General features: G+C 35.9%; 1 protein-coding gene across 2 annotated transcripts in view; it reads right to left on the bottom strand.

Annotated features, from left to right (window-relative positions):
* The window catches only part of ULK4 (unc-51 like kinase 4), a 210,871-nt gene that overhangs the window by 63,767 nt on the left and 121,294 nt on the right, over nt 1-25,810 (bottom strand). For both annotated transcript variants that reach the window (XM_056485487.1, XM_056485488.1), the window contains exons 32-33: nt 24,635-24,740; nt 2,291-2,457 (exon numbers count right to left, since the gene is read on the bottom strand). In XM_056485487.1, coding sequence (XP_056341462.1) covers nt 2,291-2,457; nt 24,635-24,740 — 273 coding nt within the window. The remainder of the gene's footprint in view (nt 1-2,290; nt 2,458-24,634; nt 24,741-25,810) is intronic.

Below are 25,810 nucleotides of genomic sequence, written 5' to 3' on the forward strand. Positions count from 1 at the left end.
TGACCTGGAATGCTGAAGTTCAAGAAGGACAAAAAGTGCAGAGAAGACAAAAATTGCAATTTTTATATTAATGAAGAAAGGGAAGTAAATCACCTACACTTCAGCAAAATTTAAAACAGCTTTTTCTCGTTAGTACATGGATGAGAAGACGGACACCTTCCATCAGAAATCTTTGATTCCTGATTTTTACTTTCTTAAACTTTTATATATTAATGTCTTTGGAAAGAGAATGAATAATAGCACTAAAGAAATTATGCACACTATACCATTGTTAAACCTACATTAAGTTGCAGAATCATATAATCACAGAATGTTACGGATTGGAAAGGACCTTAAAGATCATCTAGTCACATTCACACTGTTCCCCAGGTTTGCTCATGGTCTTATCCAACCTAGCTTTGAACACTTCCAGAGCTGGGGCATCCACAGCCTCTCTGGGAAACCTGTGCCAGAGCCACAAAATAGAGTCCATATATAAAATTGAAATTTCAAATTATTTTCAGCTAATGTGGGTCAACTCTGGGACATATAACAAAACTTCTCCAAAACAGACATGCAAATTAATCTGAAAGAGAGCGAACTCCTCTCCTGAACATGGGTACTGCTATCAGCACCATCTGGCATGAAGTACTTAAGTGCAATGGAAAAGTGGTGACTGTATTGCCTATGCAGCTGGATAAGGTTATCATGGTTACACATGGACTATCTAAACAAAAGGTATTCAAGTGAAGGTACTACCATCTGTAAAAGACAAATTAAGCCTCAGAAATGGAAAATACAAGAAGATTTGATTCTGTTTTACAAGCTCTGATTTAAATGATATCTTATTCAAAACATCTCAATAAAACCAGACCAAGGATATTTGTGATGCATTTTGTGACACATGAATAGCGGAATACTACGTGGTCAATAACTAATGGCCACCATTCAATAGGTGTACTAATTCACTAATACACCATTCAACGTGTACTAATGTAGAACTCTCAGGGATCTTGTAATGAGTATTGTCAAGACACGTAAGCCAAGACATGTAACACCACTGTAAAATTAATATTATATGGACACATTATATGCTTCAAAACCCAGTTTTCCAGCTGGTCCTTGTTACTCATTAGCCTTTAAAAGCAAAGCAGATTACTTTGACAAGAGATAAAACTGGAGCTGGGGTTTCAGTGCATCAAGCAAGTGCTGTATTCAAGCAAAGCCAGAACAGAATCTGGCTTTGAAATGAACAGATTCATTTAGATTTATTTAGATTTAATTTTAAATCTAAATAAAACCTGTCAATTCAGTATTACCAATCCATGTACAAGATCCTCTTTCCTCATGTGTCCTCCAAAATAATTTGCCTCACCACTGCTGTATACATAAGTACAGAATTCTGCTCTCTATTATTACAGTGATACCAAAAATATGACAACAAGCAATTAGCCTACAAAATTCGACCTATTAAGTGATTTGTAGATGAAAATATCACTACAGAACCTGCTAACAGAGGACTTAAAAAAGACAAGTTATTGTACTATCACACATCTAAACTAAACAAGAAACCTCACAGTGAAATGTGGTTGATAACAAAGCTGCTTGAGTAAATCAATGTAGAAAAAACAAAAAAGCTCAATTTTCAACACCAACTTCTTACATTAAGCCTGCTTAAAAAACCAACCCCAAAAACCCAAAAAACCAATAACCCCACCACGAAACCATACAAACCAAAAACACAGAACCAAAACAAAAAAACAACCAACCAACAGAGGAGGGCCTTTGGGGACTGCAGAAGCCATGTCCTGAAAGATATTACAACCTATCTGCAATCTTTTGAATCTTTGTCCTATCTATTCTTCAGTGAATAATCCTGAGAATATTAAAAAACCTAACATGACGAGTATGTGTTTTTTGCAGTGTAAATACAGAAGTTACTTCCACTTGACTGACTTAAAAATTTGGCAGATCATCTAAAAAGAAATGCAATATTTGCTAGATTTACATCTTGACTAAAAAATGACGAATGCTTTTCCTTCATATGTTACTAAGAGGGCTATGTGAAATTTCTTTGAATTGTATTTTGTGCTCCATTTTTAAGGAGGAGGATGACTTTGTTGGAGGAGGAATCCTATCAATGCCATGACACTTGCAGTGGTTCAAACAGAAATGTGGAAGACAAATTGAGTTTTCACCACACTAAGAGTTACATAAAATCAGAATAGTGGGAGTCTTGTTATTAAGGGTAACAGGAAGTTATCTAAAGAATTGTTTAAAACAGTAAAGACCCCATGAATAAATCCCATACCTGCAAAGTCTGGCGCACAATGTTTGCCGTATATGTCAGCATGTATTGCAAAATGTCAAGTAAGGACAGAAGCAGCACATTTACTGTCTTGGTGCTCCTTTTATCATCTGCCTCCAAGTACAGGGCCACAGCTTCTGTTAGGAGATTACAGACGTGATGAGCCAGTCCTATACAGAAAGTGAGACAAAAACACAAGAGAAAAAATAAATAGGCTATCAGAAAAAGAACAGTGTGGAAGGTGACCTAGATAAAATAGATATGATAAAAACAAATTTTACATACTTTATGAATATTTATTACATTTCCTTTTTTCTCCATTACTATAATTACCTCCTCTCCTATTCTGTTTAGACCAGCTCATAAAGAGAGTTAAACTGATACAATCAAATTTGCTAACTGCATGCATTCATTAAATTAAAACCTACTTTGAATCCTAAACTTTTCTGTACCATGCTCACAAGTCTCACTCACAACATACGTTGTTACAAGAATTTAGCAATTTCTACAGGCTGTTACAAAGTGACACTTCAAGGTGGACCCTAGAGCTTCTTAACTGAGCCAAAAGTTTCTTAACTGGTCTGTCAATAAGAACCTTAACCACATGCTTTAATTATAGAATCAAACAGTGCTATGCTTAACAAAAAAAATATATTCAGAAGAGCATTATAAATGAAATCCTGCATACTATATTAAAATGTTACTAAGATTTGTTTTACTGATGGTAGTAAAAACTTCCCTGAAAATACCCTCTTGTTTTGAAGAGATTTTTTAAAGTTCCTTTAGAATTCAGTAACATCAGCCACTGTAGCTTACCTAACTGCAAATCAATTGACATAGCAGAAGAATATAATCCAATTCAAGGCAATATAGATTCAATTCAGAATCTTTCTTACTTTCAAATACAAAGTGATTGAGTTAATTATATTTAATCTATTTCTTTCAGATTTTCATAAGGGATGGAACATACTTTGTTTAACAAAACCATAATATCTTTGCAAATCACCTTTTAAACTTGCAATTTGCTATGCAGTCACTTGGCTGCACATATGTAGTAACACTGGAGTGTATCAGTATAGTAACTTCTAGTCCTCACAACTGTCAAAAAAATAACAAATATTTTACTGATTTAATTGAAGTAAAAAGTGTTCTCTTTTAAGTTCTCTTTTTAAAAGTCATTGTATATATTCCTACCAACACCAACACACGATTAATATAAAACACTGTAGAATACATTATGTGCTCTCACCATTTAGCTTTTGAGAGCAGTCAAAACATTGGGGATTTGAACTATTTCAGCTTTGAAAGACACTCCATCAATTATCTAAACTTCCCACAAAATTTTCTTCTTCTATTCCTCACTGTTAATACTTTCCTCAGGAAATTAAATACATTTTATTTAGAATACAGTTATAGTCCTGGATCATTAAGACACTTATTGTGCCTCTATATCACATCTTCTGTGGTTTTATGATTACTAGCATTATTCTTTCACAACAGTTTATTGATGGATGACAACTCAGGACAAGCTTGAATTTCCTGGAGTTTTGTCTAAATAAAACAAGTGCTCGAAATGAAATAATTCTAATCTCACACATTTAATTTCCTTCTTTTTTTAGAGAGAAATTTCTGCTGCAGTTCTGAGCACCTCATAGAAAAGTCAGATAGCACGCATCTGACAGTGACACATGTAAGTGATGTCAACAATAGCCATCAAGAAGAAAAAGAAAGACATAACTGCATGTCTACCCAACATAAAACTTGTGATTAGTGTATGACTATTTTCAACAGATTAAATCAGAATATACCTAAGGAAACAGTCCATTAAGACTTGATCCCTACCAAAGTGAAGTCTGAAAAATTGCCTGCAGGGATATGACCAAGTACATGTTGTTTCTCCCTGTATATGGCCACAAAACCCACAGCCACATCAAAATGAAGGAGTCATCCCATTCTTTCCAGATGGCTTACAAATAACCATTGGGACACCCTTAGGACAGTGACTTGGAGATGAATGCTGAGAAGGCTACTTTCAGAAGCAGGCATTGCATTGTATGGGTCATCATCAAGAATTTTTTAGGCAGTAGTCACTTACAGCACTAGGGCATGAAGAACGACTAGTAGTGTGCAAATCACCAGGACGCATGATTGTGATCTCCAATTCTTTTGTTTTCAGCTTTGAACAGAAACACTTGCTTATTCCCCTGGCTGTACCAGCCTGAGTCTCAGAACGGACTCATTTCGGTTGTTTGGTGAATAAGGAGATGAACCAAGCACTCAACCTTCTCCCCATCCATTGAGACATTATTAATATAATCACCTAGATTTTATTTTCTTGAAGTGCTTACACCCTCAGGGTATGTGTATTAGCATCCCTGCCTCCGAACACCTGAGATATTAATGTTTACCTAGTTAACTAAAACATCAGAACTAATGAATTTCATTTAGGTAGATGCATGCTTACACAGAGCTATGTGCACAAAGATACACAGCCAAATTTGAAAATTTTGTGGGGAAAAAAATTTCTTGGACTTAAAATACCTATGGAAAAATTTAGCACATCCAAACTTTATTATAAGGAAGTCTAGAATAAAACACTCGTGCACCTAACACACTGCATGATTCATAAAGAAACCTGATAAACAATTGGTTCCACAGATAAAAGCAACAGACTGACCTCTTGGCCAAGTAAAGAAAGTTCCAGACATACTCTTTAAAATACTTCATCATGTCACAACAAAATGAAAATTGGAGTCCACAGTTGTAGACATGTAAATATACTCCTTGCTTACACCACAAGACAAAGTACACACTTTGTGCTCAGAAGACAAATTTGGGAGGCTGGTGTAATTTGCAGTAGCCTAACGGCCTTGACCACTGGTACTATAATGAGTTTGCTCAAAAGGCAGCTATAAAGATCAAGATTACATGTTTCAGCATTCAAAAATGGAATTGCAAAACAGATACTTTGGGGGAAAAAGTAGGTAATTTTATAAAAAGGAAATTGAATTCATAATTCAGTAAATCATAATACAAAAATCACATACAGATCTCTAAGTTTCAGAAGAAAACTTGAAGGTTTTCTCTCTAATTTTACAACAATTAAGCAATTTAATTTCCAAAGTAAAGCCTAAACCAATATGTAGCTTTAAATTTCAGAGTCGTATATAATAGACATGTTTCTTACGCATAAATTCTCAACTCTTGATTGGAAAGTGAAATAGGCTCTGATCAAAAAGACACACTTCATGTACTCCTGAAGTTCGCAAGTGATGGATCTGAATACAAAATCTGTATCATAAGGGAGACGTAAACCAAGTCCAATTGAGGAAGGTTGTTCTACTTGGACAAGCAACCTACATCCAAGTATTCTGGTGCTTCCAAGTATGTTGGCAATAGCTCACCCTCTCGAGAGAAAGTTGTTGGAGACATGGGTGAAAGTAATGCACCATAACTTCTTTCAGGTAGGTATTTCCTAATAAGAGAATTAAACAAAACCTTGTAATTTAACTTATTACAGAGATTTTTAGTTACTCTATTAATTTATGTATTTCTGCAAACAAAATATATCACACATTACTGTTGATAGCTTTAGTTATAGTCTGAATTTAGTGCAAGACTTCATAGGGCATTAGTCATGCCTTGTATTTAGCTGTGAAAGAAGGACATACAAACTCAAGCCTCACTGCAGTTCTCCGCTATTCAAATTTTGCTGAAAAATAAGGCAAAACTTGCATTTTGTATTAGAATTATTGTGTTTATAAATTAACATAACTGGAATTAAACAAAGAACCTTTTCTAACTGAGGCTCAAGATTTATAATACGGATTAAAAGGATTGTATCCAAAATTTTTAGCCATGGATTTACAGCACTTGACAAATCTAGTGTTCACAGCAGAGTATTTCTCCTGCCCAGAGACCCCTGCAACAAATTGAACATGCAGCTAATAGTGCTTTATATATGTGGACTGTGATGACTATGCTTGTGTTTTATACACCTTTCAAAAGATAAAAGGAGTCTTTTGGCCCATGATACAGCTAATCGGACTGAATGTGCCATGATACCTTCTGGAATGAAAGCTGAGAGGAGATTTTTTATTCTCACCTATTAGTAAGATGAATAAAGGAAAAGAAATCTTCACTTTCAAATCATACGAAACATCAAAGGACAGCCTTGGAAGCAATCTTCTAGGCAATCCTTTCATGCCTACCAGCAATTAGAGCATTCAACAAATCTGTCTGCTTCCAGCTGAAGAAGATGTTAGAGCAGGTGCACTTCCCCCGAACAATGCTACCATGCAGCCAAGCAGCCAGCAGCAAAACCCTCAGTCCAGCCAGCAAAAAGCTTTCTCTTTGTTCCTCTCTACACATAGCTCTCAGGAGAGCCATTTTTCCCATTAGTATCACACCTACACAACTGACTCCCCAGGGATATTACCAAATGTACATGCATTAGACTTTTCTTCCTTCTTTTACTTACAGAGTGGACCAACAATATTGCCAGATGAAATAGAAACCATATTTTATAACCTTTTAAATTTTAATACGGAAACTCAAAAATATTGCTAAGAAGAAACACAGGACTATACAGACCCTTTCACGCAGGAATGAGCACTTAAGATACCACACGATGACATAAAGATTCTTCATAAAACCTTATTTAGCTGCATAAATCTGGGACTCAATTTGCATTCTTTGCATCACAGCATTACTATTTACGTTTTCCTGTTTTGAAGAACTGAAAATAGGTGGCATAAAGCAAATGCATCTTTAGGGTAATAGCGTTTTTAAAAAAGGCTCATTGCTTTTAATGTTATTTTTGTTCCTTATTTGTTACTGTTTATGTTTTAGGAAATACTTGTGTTAGTACTGTAGTAATATTGAGGTAATATAAGATAGAAAATTAGATCACCAATGCTTTCAAAATTTGGTGAGTTAGGAATGTTACATCAAGTGGAAAAACAATGATTTGGATGTTGAGCAGATCAATTGCATGACTACTGCCATGAAAATTATTTTGTATTCTGACCTTAAAGATAAATAGCCTCTAAAGAAGAAAATTTCATGAGTACTGGCTAATCTATTCCTAGCACGGGTATAATGACTGGATGTCTTATGACTGAAGAAAGAATCACTAGGTTTAAGGGACAAAAATCTCATTTGAATTTGTCATTCATTGTCATATCATTGAAGTGGTCAAGGCTCTCCAGAGCTTCTCTTTCTGAGAAGAATTGCTCAGCTTTTTTTACATGCACAGAATGTAGGGCACTCACCAATGGTGCCCAAGCAGGCAGTCCTTCCCTCACACACAAGAAAAGGGATGTGGAAAGGATTATGACAACCAGGGAAGAAAAGTCAGTTACCACCTTCACTACAGCTAGGTTGAAAGCAGACTGGGAAGTTCTGTGTGACTGCCTGAGAGGAATAAAGACTTGACATTCTCAGAAACAATATGCTTCTCCTTCAAGTCAAAGCACAACATAACTCTACTTTTTCCTGGACTAGCAGTGTTTAGCTGTCATTGTTAGAAGGCAGTTTAGAGGTAGCAACTTTGGCAACTTTCTCTTGTGAAAAAAGACTGCACAACTGGAAACTCCCCAGGGAGTCAAACACTTCTGAACCTAAGAGTATCCCACCAACACAGAAATCTGCTTTCTTCTATAATTTAATCAATGAATCAAACATGTAGTTGATTAAGACCAGCATATGTACAGATTAACCAACTAAAAGATAGAAAACCAGGTGGATTCTCTCACAAGAAAAAGTATCTGAGTGTAATAAAGGATAGTAAAAATGCACAATTTAGAAATGAACAGTAAAAATGAACAATTTAGAAATAATAAAATCATGTACGGTTGAATATGCTTGACTGGTCAATATTTAAAAGTTCATGACAGATTAGTTCAACTAGGCTAGACTGTGGTTGTTCCCTGTGAAAAGTCATGGTTAGAATGAGGAAGAGTATTATAATCACTGATACCTTGAGAATACCTTGAGAATTCCTGATTTGTTGCTGCTTTTCAAAATGAAAAAATAAAAAAAACTAAAAAAAAAAAGAAAAAAGGAAAAAAGAAAAAAAGAAATCTGTCACAAATTTCAACTGAATTCAGGTTTTTGTGTGATTGACTGAACCATTCTATAATTCACTCAGAAAAGATAGCCAAGATGTTTGAAACTCAGTTCACAGCACATATGGGTACACAGCCTCACAGTTCTGAAGGCAGGGGATTTATTCTAGTCAAGACTTACCAAGATAGTCCTCATTCCTAGGCATACAATTCATTGAACAAAAACATGAACTTGTTCAACAGGGATGGAACGAAAGATCAGAAAGTAACTTCCCTTGGAAAACAGTTATAAGAACATTCAAATGCTTTCTAGTTATATCAGAACTAATAACAATTTTTTTCTACAATTTTTATGAGTGATTACTACATAACTATGGACTGTAATAACATTCAAGGGATCTATTCACAGAGTTGATAAGACATTAAGATTGTCTTATGTGAACAGCCAATTTTGATTTCTTTGGATACCATGCTGCTGGTACCCTGGTTTGCCTGAAGCAGATTCACACACTCAAATGACCCTTTTAGTTGGAAAACCTTGGGAGGAATAGAGGTGGAGGTAATACAGCAGCTTCCCAGGGTATACTTTTAAATACTTCGGTCACCAACTATGCATATATTAAACACCAAACTAGCACTATTTTCTTGTGGATTTAAGCACTTCTGTTGCTACAGTTTTTAAATTTGTCAAAAGTGCAGTATTTGCAAGCACAACCTTGCATCATAAAATACTAAATATTAAATAAACCAAGACTGCAGTAATATAAAATCATATTGTCTGGATTGACTATCATTGCTGTCATTAAGCAAACTCTATAGCAACTTTTCAGTTAGATGTCTCCCCACATGTCAGAAATACATTAGAGCTTGTGGTTCATTTTATAAAGCACGATAATTCTACAGCACGCTATACTTAAGTCAAAACCCAGTACACCCTATTTCATTCCTACAAGGTGTCAACTAAAATAAGGTCCCTTGGTTTTGTCAGACAGAAGGTAGAGGATGCTTAGAAGATTTTCTGAGCAGCAGATTTTAATGATCTGCATGCAGAACAAGAATATCTTACAGGACACTTTACTCTCTGAGATACAACAGCCTTCGAAACATCCTTTAAAGCCAGTCTGAGGTATCAGTTGCTGCTTCATAGCTACATGGAAGAACTTCTGCTTGCACATCGTAAGTTAATATATAGTGTATATTTTTTAGAAAAACAAAGACTGCAGGAGGTCCTCAAATTAATGGAAAAAGCTAGGCATAGTTCTTTACCAAATTAAATCTGTTATTTTTATAAAATTAGGAATGATGTGCATTCAGCAAGATTTGAAGTCAGTAAATATTCAGAAGACTTTTGATTTACTGCTCTAAAAGATCATGTCTTCAACAATTACCATGTGATAAAATACAGAGGAATTTATATCCTGGGCTTAATTTAGAACTAGAAACTCTTTTAAAGAGATTTCTGTTTTAATAATAGACTTCCTGTCACACAAGATTAAACCCTGTTTATCTCCTTCAAATATCTTAACATGCTTCTGCTTTGACATCAACATTCCCTTCTACCAAAATCCTTGAGAGACCATATTCAAACTTAAGAGAGCTGTCTTTTTAATAAAACCCATACAGACCAGATGTGAACAGTCTCCGAATGCAGATACAGCTCTAAACTTGTCACAAACTGACAGCATTCAACAGCTTTGAATGACATTACCAGCACTAATTGCTCTAGCTTGGCCTTCAAGAGGCCCTGGGCTGGGAGTGATAAGAAGCAATGAACCTTGGCTTTAGAAAATTCTCTGAAGTTTTCAGTTCTAAATTGCAGAAATAAACCATGGTTGATTACTGTTCCCACATATACTCATCAAAGGATAAGGGTTAAAGCCCTATACATTTCTCTACTGAAAAGTCATCATCTGCAAGAAAAGACATTAAATATTTATTCCTATTCCCATTGGTCTATTAACATCAATCTGTCATAAAATGCAAACACAGAGTAGAAGTACTTTGGATTTTTAAGTGTCTTTTACCTATTGCTACAACTGCACCGAAGAACAAGAGCAAAGGCTAGAGTATTCCCTAAGTGGAATTTTCTGCTGGTTATTACAACAGAATTGAATCTATGCCACTGTTTCCTGTAACATCCTGTGCTATTCATCAATTATGTTTACAACAGAAACGTAATTGCAACTGTCCAAGGTGGCCTTTGTGTATCTGCTCTTAAATGATCAAAGGGCTTAAGCAGAGGTCAAGATGTTACATGATAGCAAATCTGGTTTAGCCCTTATGAACCAGATTATATTTTGTAGCCCTAAATTACATGTGCCTTAAACCTACTCTGTTATGTCAACTATTTTCCAAATAAGTGTTTGGATAACTTCGACCAGCAGACCCCCTTATTTGCTATCATATGACCATACCAATAATGACACACCTGATTAAATCTCTAAAATCTAACCACTGACTATTCACTTCAGATTATGCTATCCTTCTTGTTAACTGGCTCAGATAAATGTCTTGTATTCTTTGCATGGTATGCTTTTTCTACTCTGACCTATCCATGATTTTCAACCTTCTGCTAGGATCTTTGAGCTGATACCCATCACATTGTGATCGTGCTGTCACTGGCTATATGCTAGCTATACCAGAAATCCCCTCCCTAATATTCGATATTAGTACAACATAGGTCAACAGAGTCTTCACTTTCTGTCAGCACAGCTACCTGATCCCAACTATCTTGACTTCAAAAGACTACACTGAGTTAGGTCAGATGGTACTAGAGCTCGGTTTACTTAACCAAGAGGCTCTGAAAGAACTGTAAGAGGCAGTCTTGGCTCTGAAAGAACTGCAAGCCTGTGTGCATTTGATTTCTGTGCTCCATACCTCTTTCCCCTGTTTCAACAGGATCCACACATGGGGAACATAGGTCTAACGACACTGTGTTGTGGATAACCCATACCTTTTTTATGCAGGTACCTGTTGCTGGGAGTAGTGAAGTCTGTGTCTTTATGTTAACAGACTGGCTCAGACTCCTGGCAAAACTTCCACATAAACTCTGGAAGGAGATCACACAGAATGGTTTGGCCTAATAGGCTGTCTTGGTCCAAACCACCCAGTTGTAAAACAAAAACAATGAATTACACTGCCTGCCCCAGCAACAAGCTAGAATGAATCCTGCTGCTAATCCGATGCTTTAATTGAGAATCTGGACACTGGTTTGTTTGAGGGCAACCAATTTCTTCCCAAGTGAATAAGAAGTTAAGAACATTGACAAAACTACAGTGAGAGAGATGGCCATAGAAAAGGGTGATTTAGACAGTCAGGATTTAAGTGTGTGCCTGGAGGATGTGCAACAGAATAGCAGGAGAAACTTTATATGCAAGCACTAATTTAGTACCTGTACTTGGTTTTGGCATGGAGAGAGTTACATTTTTTCATATTAGCCCACATGGGGCTCTGGTTTGGTTTTGTGCTGAATACAGTGTTGATAACACAGAAATGTTTTGGTTATTGCCAAGAAGCACTTACCAGAGTGGAAGGCTTTTCTACTCCTCATCCCACCCATTAACAAACAGATTGGAGGTGCACAGAAGCTGGGAGGGGACAAAGCTGACTAGAGGGATATTCCATACCATACGACCTCATGCTCAGTGATAGAACTGAGGAGGAGAGGTCAGCAGGGTGGACGCCTGCTCCTGGATTGTCTGGGCATTGTTTAGTTGGTGTTGAGCAGTTGTTTTCATTTGTTCTTCTTTTCATTGTTTCATTTTACTCATCCTTCTTGCATTAATTTTTCTTTCCCCCTGGTTTGTTTGGGTATTTTTCTCACCTTTCCTTAGAATTTTTAAAATTCTTCTTATGTTATCTTTTTAATTATTAAACTACTTTCATGTCAACCCACAAGTTTATTCTCACTTTTTAATGCCTACAATTCTCTACCCTCACCGGGGGACAGCTGATTGAGTGGCTGTGTGGGGCTCAGTCACCAGCCACGGCTAAACCATGACAGTACATTTTCCTTTCTCTCTACCATGCCTGCACTGCTGGGCACAGGTGTTTTTTTAGGCATTAATGTACTTACAGGATCACAGTAGGTTTACCAACTTGCTTCAACACAAGGAGCCTTCACCATCCTGCCCCAGGCTGTGCTTCACATGTCACTTCTTATGTGCCCTGGGCAGTACCACTATGCACTTACATCTCACTACACATTTATATTTCTTTTCAGCCTGCTTATGCCCAGACCGTTGATTCTAGAAAGCAAATTCAGGCAAAGAAATTCAGCTTGACAGGACAATGGGGGTGGGGAGAAAAGAGGAGTTTGCAATGAAGGACTCATGTTCCTTTCTCCTCCCCACCATGTTATCCCAAATGAAAAGACAAACATTAAGGATGATAAAATTTAACAATAGCTTGAAACAACTAAGTAATATCCACAGCATTTTCTAAGAAAATATACTCTGCAATGAAGTCAGCACAGGTCACTGCTTCCACCTAGAATACAAGATTGTAATAGATATCCTATAGAATAGTGGTAACATGGCATGTTCAATACAGTTTATGTGAAGAAAGACCTCTGTTTCAGAGAGACAGCATATCAAACAGATGTAGGGATGCCCAATGTATTTCACTACAGGAATGCACACTTTTCCAGATGGAACCAATATGCAGTTCCTACCAGTAAATAGATGAGACATGCTCAAAATTTTCACTCTCCTCCGTTCAACCTAGCTTGCCCTTTCTTTTGTTCATCAACATTTTAGAAAGAGAGAACTGACTAGCCTTAATGAAGACTGTTCTTTTAGGGAGGGGGATTTTAGAAGTAGGCCAGAAAAAGAGAAGCCTGGACCTATGAATCCAGATCTATGTCAAGTAAATGCAGCTCTGTTGGGACAGCTGGAGGACTCTCTGGAACTGGACTGTCAACAAATTATGCAGGAACTGGAGAGAAGCTGCAGCAAGTAAACACCAGAAATGAGTGGCATATGTAGTTAAATTTTCAAGACAAGCAATTTCAGAGCATGTAGAGTTCAAATATTTTGCACAATTTGGCTGCCAAAATACTGCACTGAACTGGATTCAGCCTGAGATCCTGGATGTCAGAAAGGAGCACCCACACTGGGCAGGTCCATGGAATCAAATTAGGAAGTTACTGCCAGGAGTTGTCATTTTAAACTTTCTGGATGTGTTACTGTAGCACTGCATGCTGTACAGGACTGCATGCACACCTTTCATGAACACAGGTTTTCTTTCAGAGTGCATAACAGAGCTCTCCAGTCAGTTCTTGAACTCAGCCCAGTCTGGGTGTTTCTGCATCTAGACTGACCCCAAGCACAGACTTGGTCTCAGTGACTGTCTGACCCATAGCCTAGGCAAGCAAAATCCTGTAAGCAATGCTGCTCTTCCTATGTCTTCTGCCAAAACCTGTAAACCTGCCTTGATAATCTGTTCCTTTGGGTATTCTATCTGCCTTTTCCTTATCTTGCTTATGACTTTTCCTCACAGTATAGACAAAATGCTACCTTTAAATTCATCTTCTAGTGTTGCTGTTTGAACCACACGCTGTCTTAATAACATTCAATGTAATTTCCGAAGAAAACACATAGTAAGTAACAGTTAATGCTTTTTTCTTCTAATAAGATAAATAATAGCATAAATCCACAATTCATGTCATTTTGGGTTGAATGATGGGATCAAAATATATTATATCTGTCTGTGCTTATTCAGCAAAAATACATATTGGAAAGCCTGTTCAGCCATCATGGATAATTTTAATGGTTTTTTCAATCTTTATATAATACATATAGTAACATTAGTTCTGCTGTCATCTAGGGAAATAAGTTGTATTTCATGGCTGCATCATCAGCTAAAAACGTTATGTCACAATATGGGCAGGTTAGCTAGGAAATATGATCTTTTAAAAGTGTGAATAAATCCATTACCAACACTTCACTGGATTTTTTCCAAGACTCACTGGAATAGGGATAAGAGGTTTTTGAGGAAGCAATCTGAAATATGGTAAGTAAGGAAAGAATGGCCCTCAAGAAAGACTAGACAAGTTGAAATTGAATGGATGCAGGTGAACAAGAAGTTTCTTTTCCTTATCTTTTTCAAAAGTGGGTGGTAGACTGGAAAAAATCTTCCCAGTTCAGAAGACTTTATATATATATCCTACTTCTTCTCCCATTAATCTCAAAAATTCAAAAGGAAACACACAAAGTTTTCCTCAACCAAAACAAAGGAACAGTTTCTTCTAATAAAATGGAGATCTATGGAAACATTTAAAACCCTATTTATTAAACAAAACCTCCTGTTGTTTATCAAGTTAGGGCCTCTTTAAGAGAAAAGTAAAACTGATTTGCTTAAAGCTCATGGAAACCCATGACATGTCCTCAAAAACACATATTTGTTGACAGATTTGTCTTCATAAACCCATCTTATGTAAATACGATCTTGGTTCAATCAGAAAAAAGCTTAAGCTAAAATGAAATACTTTTTTTAAGGCATGGATAGACAAGTTTGGACTACATTTATGAAATGTATTTTCTTAAAAAACCAGCAACATCAGGTAGACATCTACAATTCTGTCACTGCAGTTTAAATAACCACTGTCCCTCAGCTGGAGGTTTCAGCTGCACCTCAAACAGGTTCCCCCATCAGCTGACTAACAAAAACTGACTACATGCAGATACATTGCTATAAAATGCAAAAAATCATGTGTACAACTATACACAAAATTAGTTACCCTATCAGATCTACAAGGCATTGATCAAACACCACATGAAAAACTTACCAGATGAGGAGTGGTAACTTGTCTAAATAACTTGTATGAGAACACAAACACTCACCTGAATATATAGTGCCTTAAAATGTTGGAAAATCCATATGTAAAGGCTTCAAAAGAAATTTTACTATAGAAATGAGTTACTGAATATGAAATGCACATTAAAATGTAAATTGAAGTGTTTGGAAAAGCTAAGCTAAACAATATTATAAAATTAGATCCAGAATAGCAAAAGAAAATATCATCCTAAAAAGACTACATCTAAACGTTATTTTTGGCTAAAATTTGAAAAATAAAAAATATTTAGGTGGAAGAGGAAAAGTATCACAGGAAAAGTCTCAAGTAATATAGACTTCTGCTTTATATTTGTCTAAAAATTGGGAATTTCAAAAGGCTTTAAATAATGTAAATAATTTCAGTTTCTCCATTATGATGTAATTCCATTTCTGCTTTAAAGAAGAAATTATTTGCAAGTTTAATTGTCCACAAATGGTTTAAACATATCTATTCAGTACACAGTTTTCCTGAAAATAACTTAGAAGACAAAAATATCTGCCTGCACGGGAGCTATGACAACTATTGAAGACATTTAAAACAAAACAAATAAAAACCCCAAACCATTCTTCAAAGCAGTGGAAAACCTCAGATTTAATTTATCTGTCCACTAGATAGATCTGGTTGTGTCAAAACCAGAACTGACAAAATGAACTTCTTTCAGTAGGATTATACAAGTGTGTCTGAAGAAGCCTCTTCCCTATGACAGAATGATTGATATAATTTAATTTTGTGTATAGTACTTTGTACTTTTGTGACTTTACACTTACCTCAAACTGGCAGGGGTACATTGCTTTCATACTGAAACTGTTCTAACTGCTAGAACAGAACATACCTGATAGCTCTACAACCTATGGCTGTAGTAATACAGTAACTGTATTTAAAATGTGTCTCTTTTCAAATATACAGCTACATTTTTAATTTTGTCTCCTAAAATGACCTTTCAGCTTACTAATTATATCTGACAAGATACACAGGGATATCGTCATAATTAGATTTAATTTATTATCTGTAATAAATAGTTTGCATCATCAATATTTAACCTAATATGATAGGTACTTACTTACCTAGTTATAAATTATAAATGTCAAATAACAATGCTTGAATCACACTTCAGTAAAAGCAGCATCTAGAGTAAATGCAAAGACCACAGTCTCTAGAGCGGAAGAAAAAAATACCATTTTTATGACTAAGTGTGTGAGAAGGAGAATAAGGCTTTGAAGACTTTCCTGGTTCACAGTCCTGAGTTTGTCAGCAGGAAACCTTTGGATACCCACAACCTCAACCTGATGGGAAATCTATGCCTTTCATTTTAACAAAAAAACTTTACTTTTTCAGTTTAGGTTTCTGCCTCCATGTAGTATCAATCAGAGTATCCACCCAGTCAAAACCTTAAATCTTAAATTTGCCCAGGTATCGGATAGGTAGAGAAAATGTCTATTATGGTCGGCATCTTAAAAATTTAAAGACAGTCTACGCTTTGAAATTGCTATATTTATTGAACTAACCTCCCACCAAACTAAGCTGATCAGATGTACAATTAGATGTCTGCATAAAGCCTGCCAGACTAGAACATAAGGGAATGACAGGACTATGAATATTTTTTGTTATTATTCTGTTCTTTTCCATTGATTAGGTGTTAAATGAGACATCTTAGGTAGTTCAAGCAGCCACTACGCCACAAGATGATCTGCTTGGATGGCCACAGGGACAGATAGCATCAGGACACCTACTCCAACCACAGAAATACCAGTTCTCTTTTACAGTACAGCATTAGGGAGACAAGTTGAGGCCTTATTCAGTTATTTTAGCCTTTGAAGTTCTAGCAAGCATGCAGTGATATTTTGTGCCTTATGGGTATGATTCTCAACAACAATAGGCTTGGTTCTTCTTGAATCGCATAACTGTTCCTCGCAACAATTACCATTTCTATCTTCATTGTTTTCAGATGGCTGCATTGATGAATATCACAGGATGACACAGATTATTTTTTCCTCAAAGGCTACACTACTACCATGCTATTTTGACATGACTCCCATGTATCTTTTATGATAATAGGCTTCTAAGTTTACCCATGTGATGTTACACACTTTCACCAGAGTGATTGGCATTTTGGGTCAGAAAAATATGTCTTAATACTGCTAAAATGCATTCTGAGCTTCCTCACATCACAGAAGAAACTTCTTCAGGCTCAACTACCTTTGACTTCTCATATAAACCGTAACTTAAATGAACACAAGGCACACAACACAGGACTATTTATCTTTTGATGTTCATAGAGACACTTCTGTGCTCAAGAGCTGAACTAACTACTACACTACTGGCAAGGAGCTGGGAAACACATCCTGCATGGCAGAGGCTGGAAGGCCTCTGCAAGGGACTGTCTCTCTCACATCCAATTGATACAGAAACAACATCTGGAACTACTCAGACAAGATGATACATTTATTTTTTGTATTTTAAAATTATTTCTAATTTTACATTGATTTAATTAAGAGCATTTTGTTTCTAAATATTGACTAAATACAGAAAAAATGCTTTTAGGTTCTCACTCATATTGATTTCCCTGACTTACTCTTCCTGGTAATCTCTCTATTCAGAATCACAGTAAATTGCATATGAACTAAGTTTTACAGTAAGCAGATATAAAGCACTACCATAAAACACCTTTTCTATCTGCAGTCACTAAACAAATACTTCTATATTGTATCTTGTAAAACTTCTGCAGGAGACTCCTACAAAAAATAGAAGCTAGTAAGGAATGAGTAAATAACTTCAGAACCTGCCTGAATGTGTGTCTAATTTCTCCACAGACAAAGTCTGTGGTTTTATTTGTTGTTGCTTTTTTCTTTTTTAAAGGGCATATTAGTTTAAACAACGTATTCTATAGAATTTTTAAGTACTGCTTTTCCCTTGCAAGGAGACTCCTTCTGTATGACTAATTCACGCTCCTCTTCTTGACCGCCGTCTTAAGAGATAGTTAAATTCTCCCACCTTGGAAGAAAATGCTGCAACTTTGCAACCAGCTACTACAAAAACTCAATTTTACTCCTAAAATCCAAGTCACATGTAATGACACATGAATGCCTTCTCAGAGTTGCACTGTAGTTCAGACTACTGCACAGGTGGGTGTAGCAGGGAGGAAGATCTGGTCTGTCAACTTACTGCAGTCTACTGACTAAATTCATGAACATTGGTGATGTAGCACATGACAAGAGAGCTGGCTAGGAAGCTACAAACTGTTAAAGTGTGCTATGGGCACCATGATCAAATGCCTTTTGGAAACTGAAGCTGAAATCATATTATCTCTGAGGAAGTGAAAGGCAGAATATCTTCCTAAGGTTTAGGTAGGTTAGAAACATTTGGGATCTATCTAGAGATGGTAGTAATAACTATCGTTTTGTAAAGATCTGTGTATTTAAAAGACTTTTTTCTTTTTTTTTCTTTTTTTTCCCCCTCCAATAAAAAGGTTGATGTTGGTCTCTCTTTAAAAATAGAACACACAAAGACACATTTGAAATCTAAATAATCTCTTGATATCTGACCAAAAGTCAAAGAAGTGGACCACAAGGTGAATAAGGATACTTCAGCCATGAAAGCTGATCTTTCTTTCATGAGGTGCAAATGAGTTATGATCACCTGACTACAAACTTCATTGCAGATCTGTTCTTTTTAATAACTGTCCCTGCTTTAAGCACCTAGTATGCTTTCTTAGTATAATATTGAATATTATCAATATTATCTACTCTAATACTATTCAATATTATCAATGACTGCTGTAGCTGACATTCTATGCTTCCAACAAAGATCCTTCCTTAAGAATTTCAGGTTTTCCATAAACTGCTTAAAATACCATGTGCTACTAATAGCGGTCACATTTTCACACAACTAAAAGACTATTTTTATTGTACTAAATGCCATAATCTCCCTTTTACTTTAGTTTCTGAGATTCAACATAATTAAGACATAAAGTTTAGGATATGCTTTACCATATAATGGAAACTTGTTTTTAGCATTCAGACAAACATCTCTGCTTATACTGCTAGTGCTAGTTACTTCAGTATGGTAGCCAAACACAAGATCACAGCAGTATAGTCTGGCAAAGGTAATTAAATTCAACATGACTGCGTTGAACTTTATATATAAATCACCTCCTTACATGACCATCATCAAAAAAATTGGTGACTGATTTATGGAGTATAACGGGATATAGAAAAGCTAAAAATGTAAACTCATTCATAAATAATACTGGGCTGAAAACAGTTTACTAGATCAGCTTTAAGTAACAGCGGAAACTTGGAATTACTTTCTAAACATGTTGAAAATAGCTTTTTATATAAGCATAATAAATTTGATGCATTATCAGGAATAAATAGCTGCAAACAGATATGAGAAGTTATCCACTGCAGCCTATAAAATCTATTTTCCAACAAGATACTTTATTCATTTCTTCAGAACGAAGATCCTTGTGAAGCAATTAAAGTCTTTGAAAGACATTTCTCTACAACTGAATATGATATACCCAAACTCTTCCTATAAACAAAATGATGCAACAGTTAGAATCAAGAAATTTCTTGCCTTTGAATATTACCCATGGACAAACCATACTCAGAGTTGGAAAGCACTGCTAACTAGACAATGATTCTACTTTTAATTTGTACAAACTATGTGAAAAACAAACCAACTCCCCCAAAAAAACCACAAGCAAAGAAAGAAAAGCAACAAAGAGACTGAACTGAAAGAAAACCAAAAAGTCTATATATCTGTGAATTGTACTTGAGTACAAGAATTTCACTACATTAAGTGCTGTGGTGCACTTGGCTATTTATTAATCATCACATACACATAATGAAGAAGCCTTGCACACTCACACCGCTCACTTATCAAGCAGCCAACCCTGACTTCACAGCTTGTCTTATGTCTAAATTTGACAGTATGTCAGTACTTGTCACTAGACACATATCTAAGAGAGACAATATGTCTTTTCAATAGACTGGTCTAGCACCTGATGGTCAACCACCATACTCCTACAACATTTGCTTAGGAACTCATAATTTTAACATCTAGAACAGGGTTTTTATTTTAGGGTCAACAAAAGTCAACCCTTTTAATACAACAGGCACAAAGTAATGTATAGCTGGTTGTTTCATGATCAGTAGAACTAACAATACCCGTCTTTGTACAGATCTGCATCTTGTATCTATGCCTACCTCCCTGGCAGTTAAGTTACCATCCTCTTCACTGATGACTCCCTCCCCTATTTCTGAAACCTTGGTGCTGCTTTGTCCTCTCACCCAACTATAAGCACGCCCTCCAGTATGAGTTGCTCTCATGCACTGACTGAGCCTGTGGGATCCTTTCATTGGTACTCTCCTCAGGCACTGACAATGCACCATTAAAATCAGTGGTTACAAACCTTAAACAGAGACTGCAGAAATCCTACAAAGAAACTGGGAAGTGAATACTGAAGAGGCCATGGAGATGTATTAGTTAATAGATCTTTACAGTATGTAAAGAGTAAAAGTGCATATCTATATTCTGTACATGTCATGTATAGCACTATTCTATTTGCTGAACACTAGTGTAGAATATTTAATTGATAATCCTTTTGTCTTTCCCTAAATTATGGCACTAACGTGGGTCTCTATCTCATGACAGATTATGGTTATTATAGATTGAATACATATTTCATATATTTGGACCTCTGTGCTCTCTCAAGCGAACTTAAAATTGTCTTGACAAAACATGGGGAAAGAGAGGAAAGAAAGACTGGCAGTCAGAAGCCAAGACAGAGAAAGAGAGGTGTCATTCTCTCAGAAGACCATGCTGAAAATGACCACAATTTTCTTGGCCTTTTAATATCTTTCTTTAACTATTCACAAGGGACCCTATATTAATCCTAGCCTCCTTATTGAATTCCAGTCTCAGTAATTAAACTGAATCATATAATTCCCCTCTGATTATTAAGTGGAAATTGTCATTAATGTTAACAGAACAAAAGTTTAATAGCTGCTAACAAGTACAGGACACTTTAAATTCCTTCTGTGACTTCAGTTGCATTTGTTATTCTTCATTTTCGCCTTTAAACATTTTAAGTGGTTATCAGTACATGCCTGATGTATTGTAACACAAAAGGACACAGTTCAGGGAAGAGAGAAATTAATACTAGGCAATCCACTGTCTATGAAAGTTGCTGAAATACACAAGCATATAATTTCTAATAACAGGAAATCACAGAAGTAGTAATGCAGAAAGTGCCATCATGCAAAATTTTCTTGAGAAAGGGAAAAGTTCAACATGTAAGCTATAGCCCTTTAAAAAATCTATCACTTCATACAACTCCTTTGAGCAAGTGAAAATTCTGAAGGCTAACAGGTACAAAAAGAAACAGTGACGTGGTTCTCTAAATTATCTGTCTGCAAAAATACAGCTTCTTGGCAGCTGCACAAAATTGCAATGAAATCTTTATTGCTAGTGTCTTGACTCTTAGATACAAAAACCTTGACAGGACTGACCACCTAACCTGAGTTCCTTCTAATGTTCAGCAAGTATCTATGGTTTTTAATTTCTAAAGCTCCATATATACATTAATTAATTATTTCACTGTAACAGGGAAATAAGGGAAATTGAAGACCCATAATACTCTGTCTTCAGCTCTTTTTAACGCAGGAGAATAGATGATGAATGTTGAATACCTTCATTATCAGCACAGACACAGTGTTAATAGGATGTATTAACATGCATGTTCAGCAAGTTTACAGATGACATTGAAGCTGATGTGATGAAGGATTGATAGATTTGGAAAGAGCTGAAGAAGCCGAAGAGCTGAAAAAAAAGGGCTGCCAGAAACCTTTTGTTTAACAAAGGCAAGTACAAAGCTCTGCACTTGGGAATGAATACATTCATGTAATAGTACAGGCAGAGGCTGAAAAAATACACATCGTAGTCCACTCTCCTAGACATTTTGGTTGCCCTTCTCTGGACGTTTTCCTGATTGTCAATGTCTTTCTTATAGTCTGGAGCTCAATACTAGCCACTACAATGAATGGAGGAGAATAATGACTTTCCTCAACCTTCTAGTTTTTCTTTCTCATTGCAGCCCTCTTTTGCCTTGATGGCTGCAAATACACACTGCTGACTCATATTCAACTTTTCTACTTGGAGTCCAGGATATTTTCCTGCAAGACAAAGCTCAGTTTTCATTTTACTAGACTGAATTTTTCTCCATCACACAAAAGTCATTAAAAAATGAGAAGCTAAATGCCAAAGATATGGCAGCAGAAGTTTAAGGTATTTTCCTGCTGTGAACACTATATATTTACAGATGGTAATGCAAAGGACATAAAGCCCTCCAGTTTGCACAGAATAACTTCTCTCCCCTTTTAATTCCAAGAAAATCTAACAGTCTGCAATTACAAGATCAATACTCTCATAACATCCTTGGCAAAACAAATTTTAGAAGTTCTTTACTTGAAAATTAGGCCCTAAATCAATAAAGCACTGGCTAAAATCCAGGTTTCCAGTACTCTGACAATTAGCCAGTGGGGAAAAGGGATGAGAGAAGATGGGGACATTTGACTTGAGATAAATTATTTTTGGCTGCTGTGCTGCTTTCTCTAGTGTGGTTGCTGGAGTTCAGTGAGCCCAAGCTAGTGTTATCTAATCAGTATTAGTCTGAAAATATTACTGGAGTCATTATGACATAGCGCAAGAAAAAGACTTTAATATTATTTCTATCCTGCTTCCTTAATTTGGAAACTAGCATGACTGAAGAGATGTGCTTTATTTTTGGAGCAGATGAGAAGTGAAAGAGCACAGACATACTACCAGCAGCATAAAAAGCACACAAGATTTCACCCTGTAGGACAATAAAGAAGAGATATTTAGGGAACGGAAGTGTTTCTGCCATGCTGCTGAACAGTTTTGCACCTAATTTGCCAATCAGAAAGGCAGAGTGTATTACTTTAAGTAAGGTATGCCAATTATGTGGTTACAGTGCTTGTGGGATTTGAACAAACTTCTTTGCATTGTGCAGTTTTAACAAGTTACCCTGCTGCAACTCAGGTCAATGCTGACTTAGGATTTCGCCTGACAGAAAGCAGATGTGCCTAAAGATACTAAAAGTAGCATACACATCTAAATTCCAAGAAACTGCAAGCAATTCTAAGTGTGATAGGCAGTTTGATGAGAAATAACCAAAGAATCAGAATCCTATGGACCAGCCCTTTCCAAATTATTCATACTATTCTACTTTTTTTTTTTTCTGGCTCTGTTCTCCTCTAATACACGACTAACTTCAGAGTGGATCTGTTTGCAACAGAGGAGGGAAACATGTTATTAGCAACAATGTCAAGTTCCAGTTTGTCTCCTGAATATTGGCATTACCCATTCAATACCTAAAGACTAGAAGGGTCCAGGAATTCAGCTCTCTTGCTTTCTGGATCAGTGTTTTAACTACTATGGTTATTCTGAAAATAAGGACATGATTCCTACTACCCATCTTGATGGATTCATAGGTTGGTATGCGTACCAACAAATAGTACAAATGATAGCATAGAACTGCATTGCTACATATCACTCACCCATTCATGATAAACAGAAGAATTGCTATCAAAATGTATGTGTCTAAACAAGCTTGTAATTTATATAGATTTCCAATTGCAGAAACCTCTTTCCAGAACCAATTTTTCAAATATAATGAGCTTAGATAATAAAACACAGTGAAAGGAATCATGGAATCATAGAATAGTTTGGGTTGGAAAGGACCTTTAAAGGTCATCTAATACAAACCTCTTGAAATAAGCAGGGACATCTTCAGCTACGTCAGGTTGCTCAGAACCCTGTCCAGCCTGACCTTGAAGACTCTCAAGGATGGGACATCCACACAATCTCCAGGCAACTTGTGCCTGGAGAGTGGCTGGACTTTTTATTATCCAACTTGTTTTATTACCCAGCTTAGGTGGTAAACATTTCATGAAGACATGCAATGGTTCGTAGACTAAGACTTCATTGTCAGTTTGGTTTCCACCCCATTAGTCTACATCACTGGACTGGAACAGAAGCTGTTTCTTTAAAATGTGCACGAATATTGTACAACTTATCCTTTCACAGGTTTAACCAGTGAGAAAAGGAAGTCTCTCCATACTTTGCACTGTACTTTAGCCTATGCCTTTCTTCCCAAGCTATTTTTCAGGCATAATGTAATTTTCAGTTAGTAATTCTTATGTAAGCATATTTTCTTGGAAGAAAAACTTTTTAAAAGCTGAATTTGTAATCAAATTGATAAGGAAGGAAGAGGAAGTGACAAGGACGACATCAGTTACAATGTGATTATCTAACAACCACTACAAAATCTAAATAAATAGAAGCTTAGTTTCACAGGGCACCAGATACTACAGACTGGGAAACACCTGAGAACAAAGGAGAATAAAGATAAAAATGACATACCTTGTTCAAAGAGTATCATCATGTTCATATTTTTGTTAGCAACGATATTATTCAGTAAGGCAATTAGCGTTTGCATTGTATTCCCAAGTACACTGTCCTGGTATCTCTGCAAAAACAAAACAAAACAAAACAAAACAGTAAAAAAAAATAAAATCTAATATTCCTTTTGCAAGGTTAGAAGACTATTGCCTTAAAAAATGTGGTAATACAAAAGCAATTAAATCAATCCCTTAAAATTCAATATTTAAAATACTGTTAAACCAGCCAAATATCTTAGTAGATAACATTAATTTAAGGGACCCTGATCTACAACCTTAGATCAGAACTTTTCCTATGTTATTTTAAACTAAAACAATTCTTATCTAGGTCTAAAATGTTAGGACTTTTAAATATGGCATAGAACTTTATAAGCCTAATCTCTATATAGTCAGAACCAGAAATATTTCCCTTTGTATGATATTTCTTTTATTAATGGCATTATTGTTACTCTTATAAGCCTCAGGTTGATAATCTTACCATAAGTCTATTTGTTGTTTTTCTTTGTATACATTCATAATTTCACAGACACATTAAAGACTTATGACTGTCTTGAACTGCATCACATTTTTAATGTCTTTCTTATGTTTGATGATTGCTTCAGTGATTTTTCACAATTGTTGAGACTACACTGAGAAAAGGAAGGCAGCAAGGTTTATAAAGAAATATATTTTCTTCTGTTATATTCACTACAGTTGAACACTCGGGCTGAAAAGAGTGGATAAGGCAATGCAATCAATATGAATTTATATAGACACTAGGGACAGTAATAACTCAGATAACTTCCAAAAAGCCAAATTAGGACAAGCCTTGACAAATCTTGAGTTTAGATGTAAGTATAAGCCTAAATACTTTTCAAATTTCCCTGGAAGATTCAGGAAATATTTTGTCAAATTTTCAGACTCAAAGCCAAATAAATACATATATCCAAAGTGAAAATACCAACTAAGAAAAAATTGCCACATTTCAAGCACTGTAGGTTTCTCACATGCACTTAGGTAACTTCACGTGTCCCTTTCCCAGCAAATCTCTCAGTATATTGGTATTGCTCAACTACTTCACTGCCACAGAATAAACTGTTTATTAGGGTCCATTTCCCGCCTGACAGTAGGCAATTGAAAAAAAAATTTAAGTTGAATA

This window comes from Oenanthe melanoleuca, chromosome 2, assembly GCF_029582105.1.
Source record: "Oenanthe melanoleuca isolate GR-GAL-2019-014 chromosome 2, OMel1.0, whole genome shotgun sequence".
In the NCBI taxonomy this organism is placed as follows: domain Eukaryota; kingdom Metazoa; phylum Chordata; class Aves; order Passeriformes; family Muscicapidae; genus Oenanthe; species Oenanthe melanoleuca.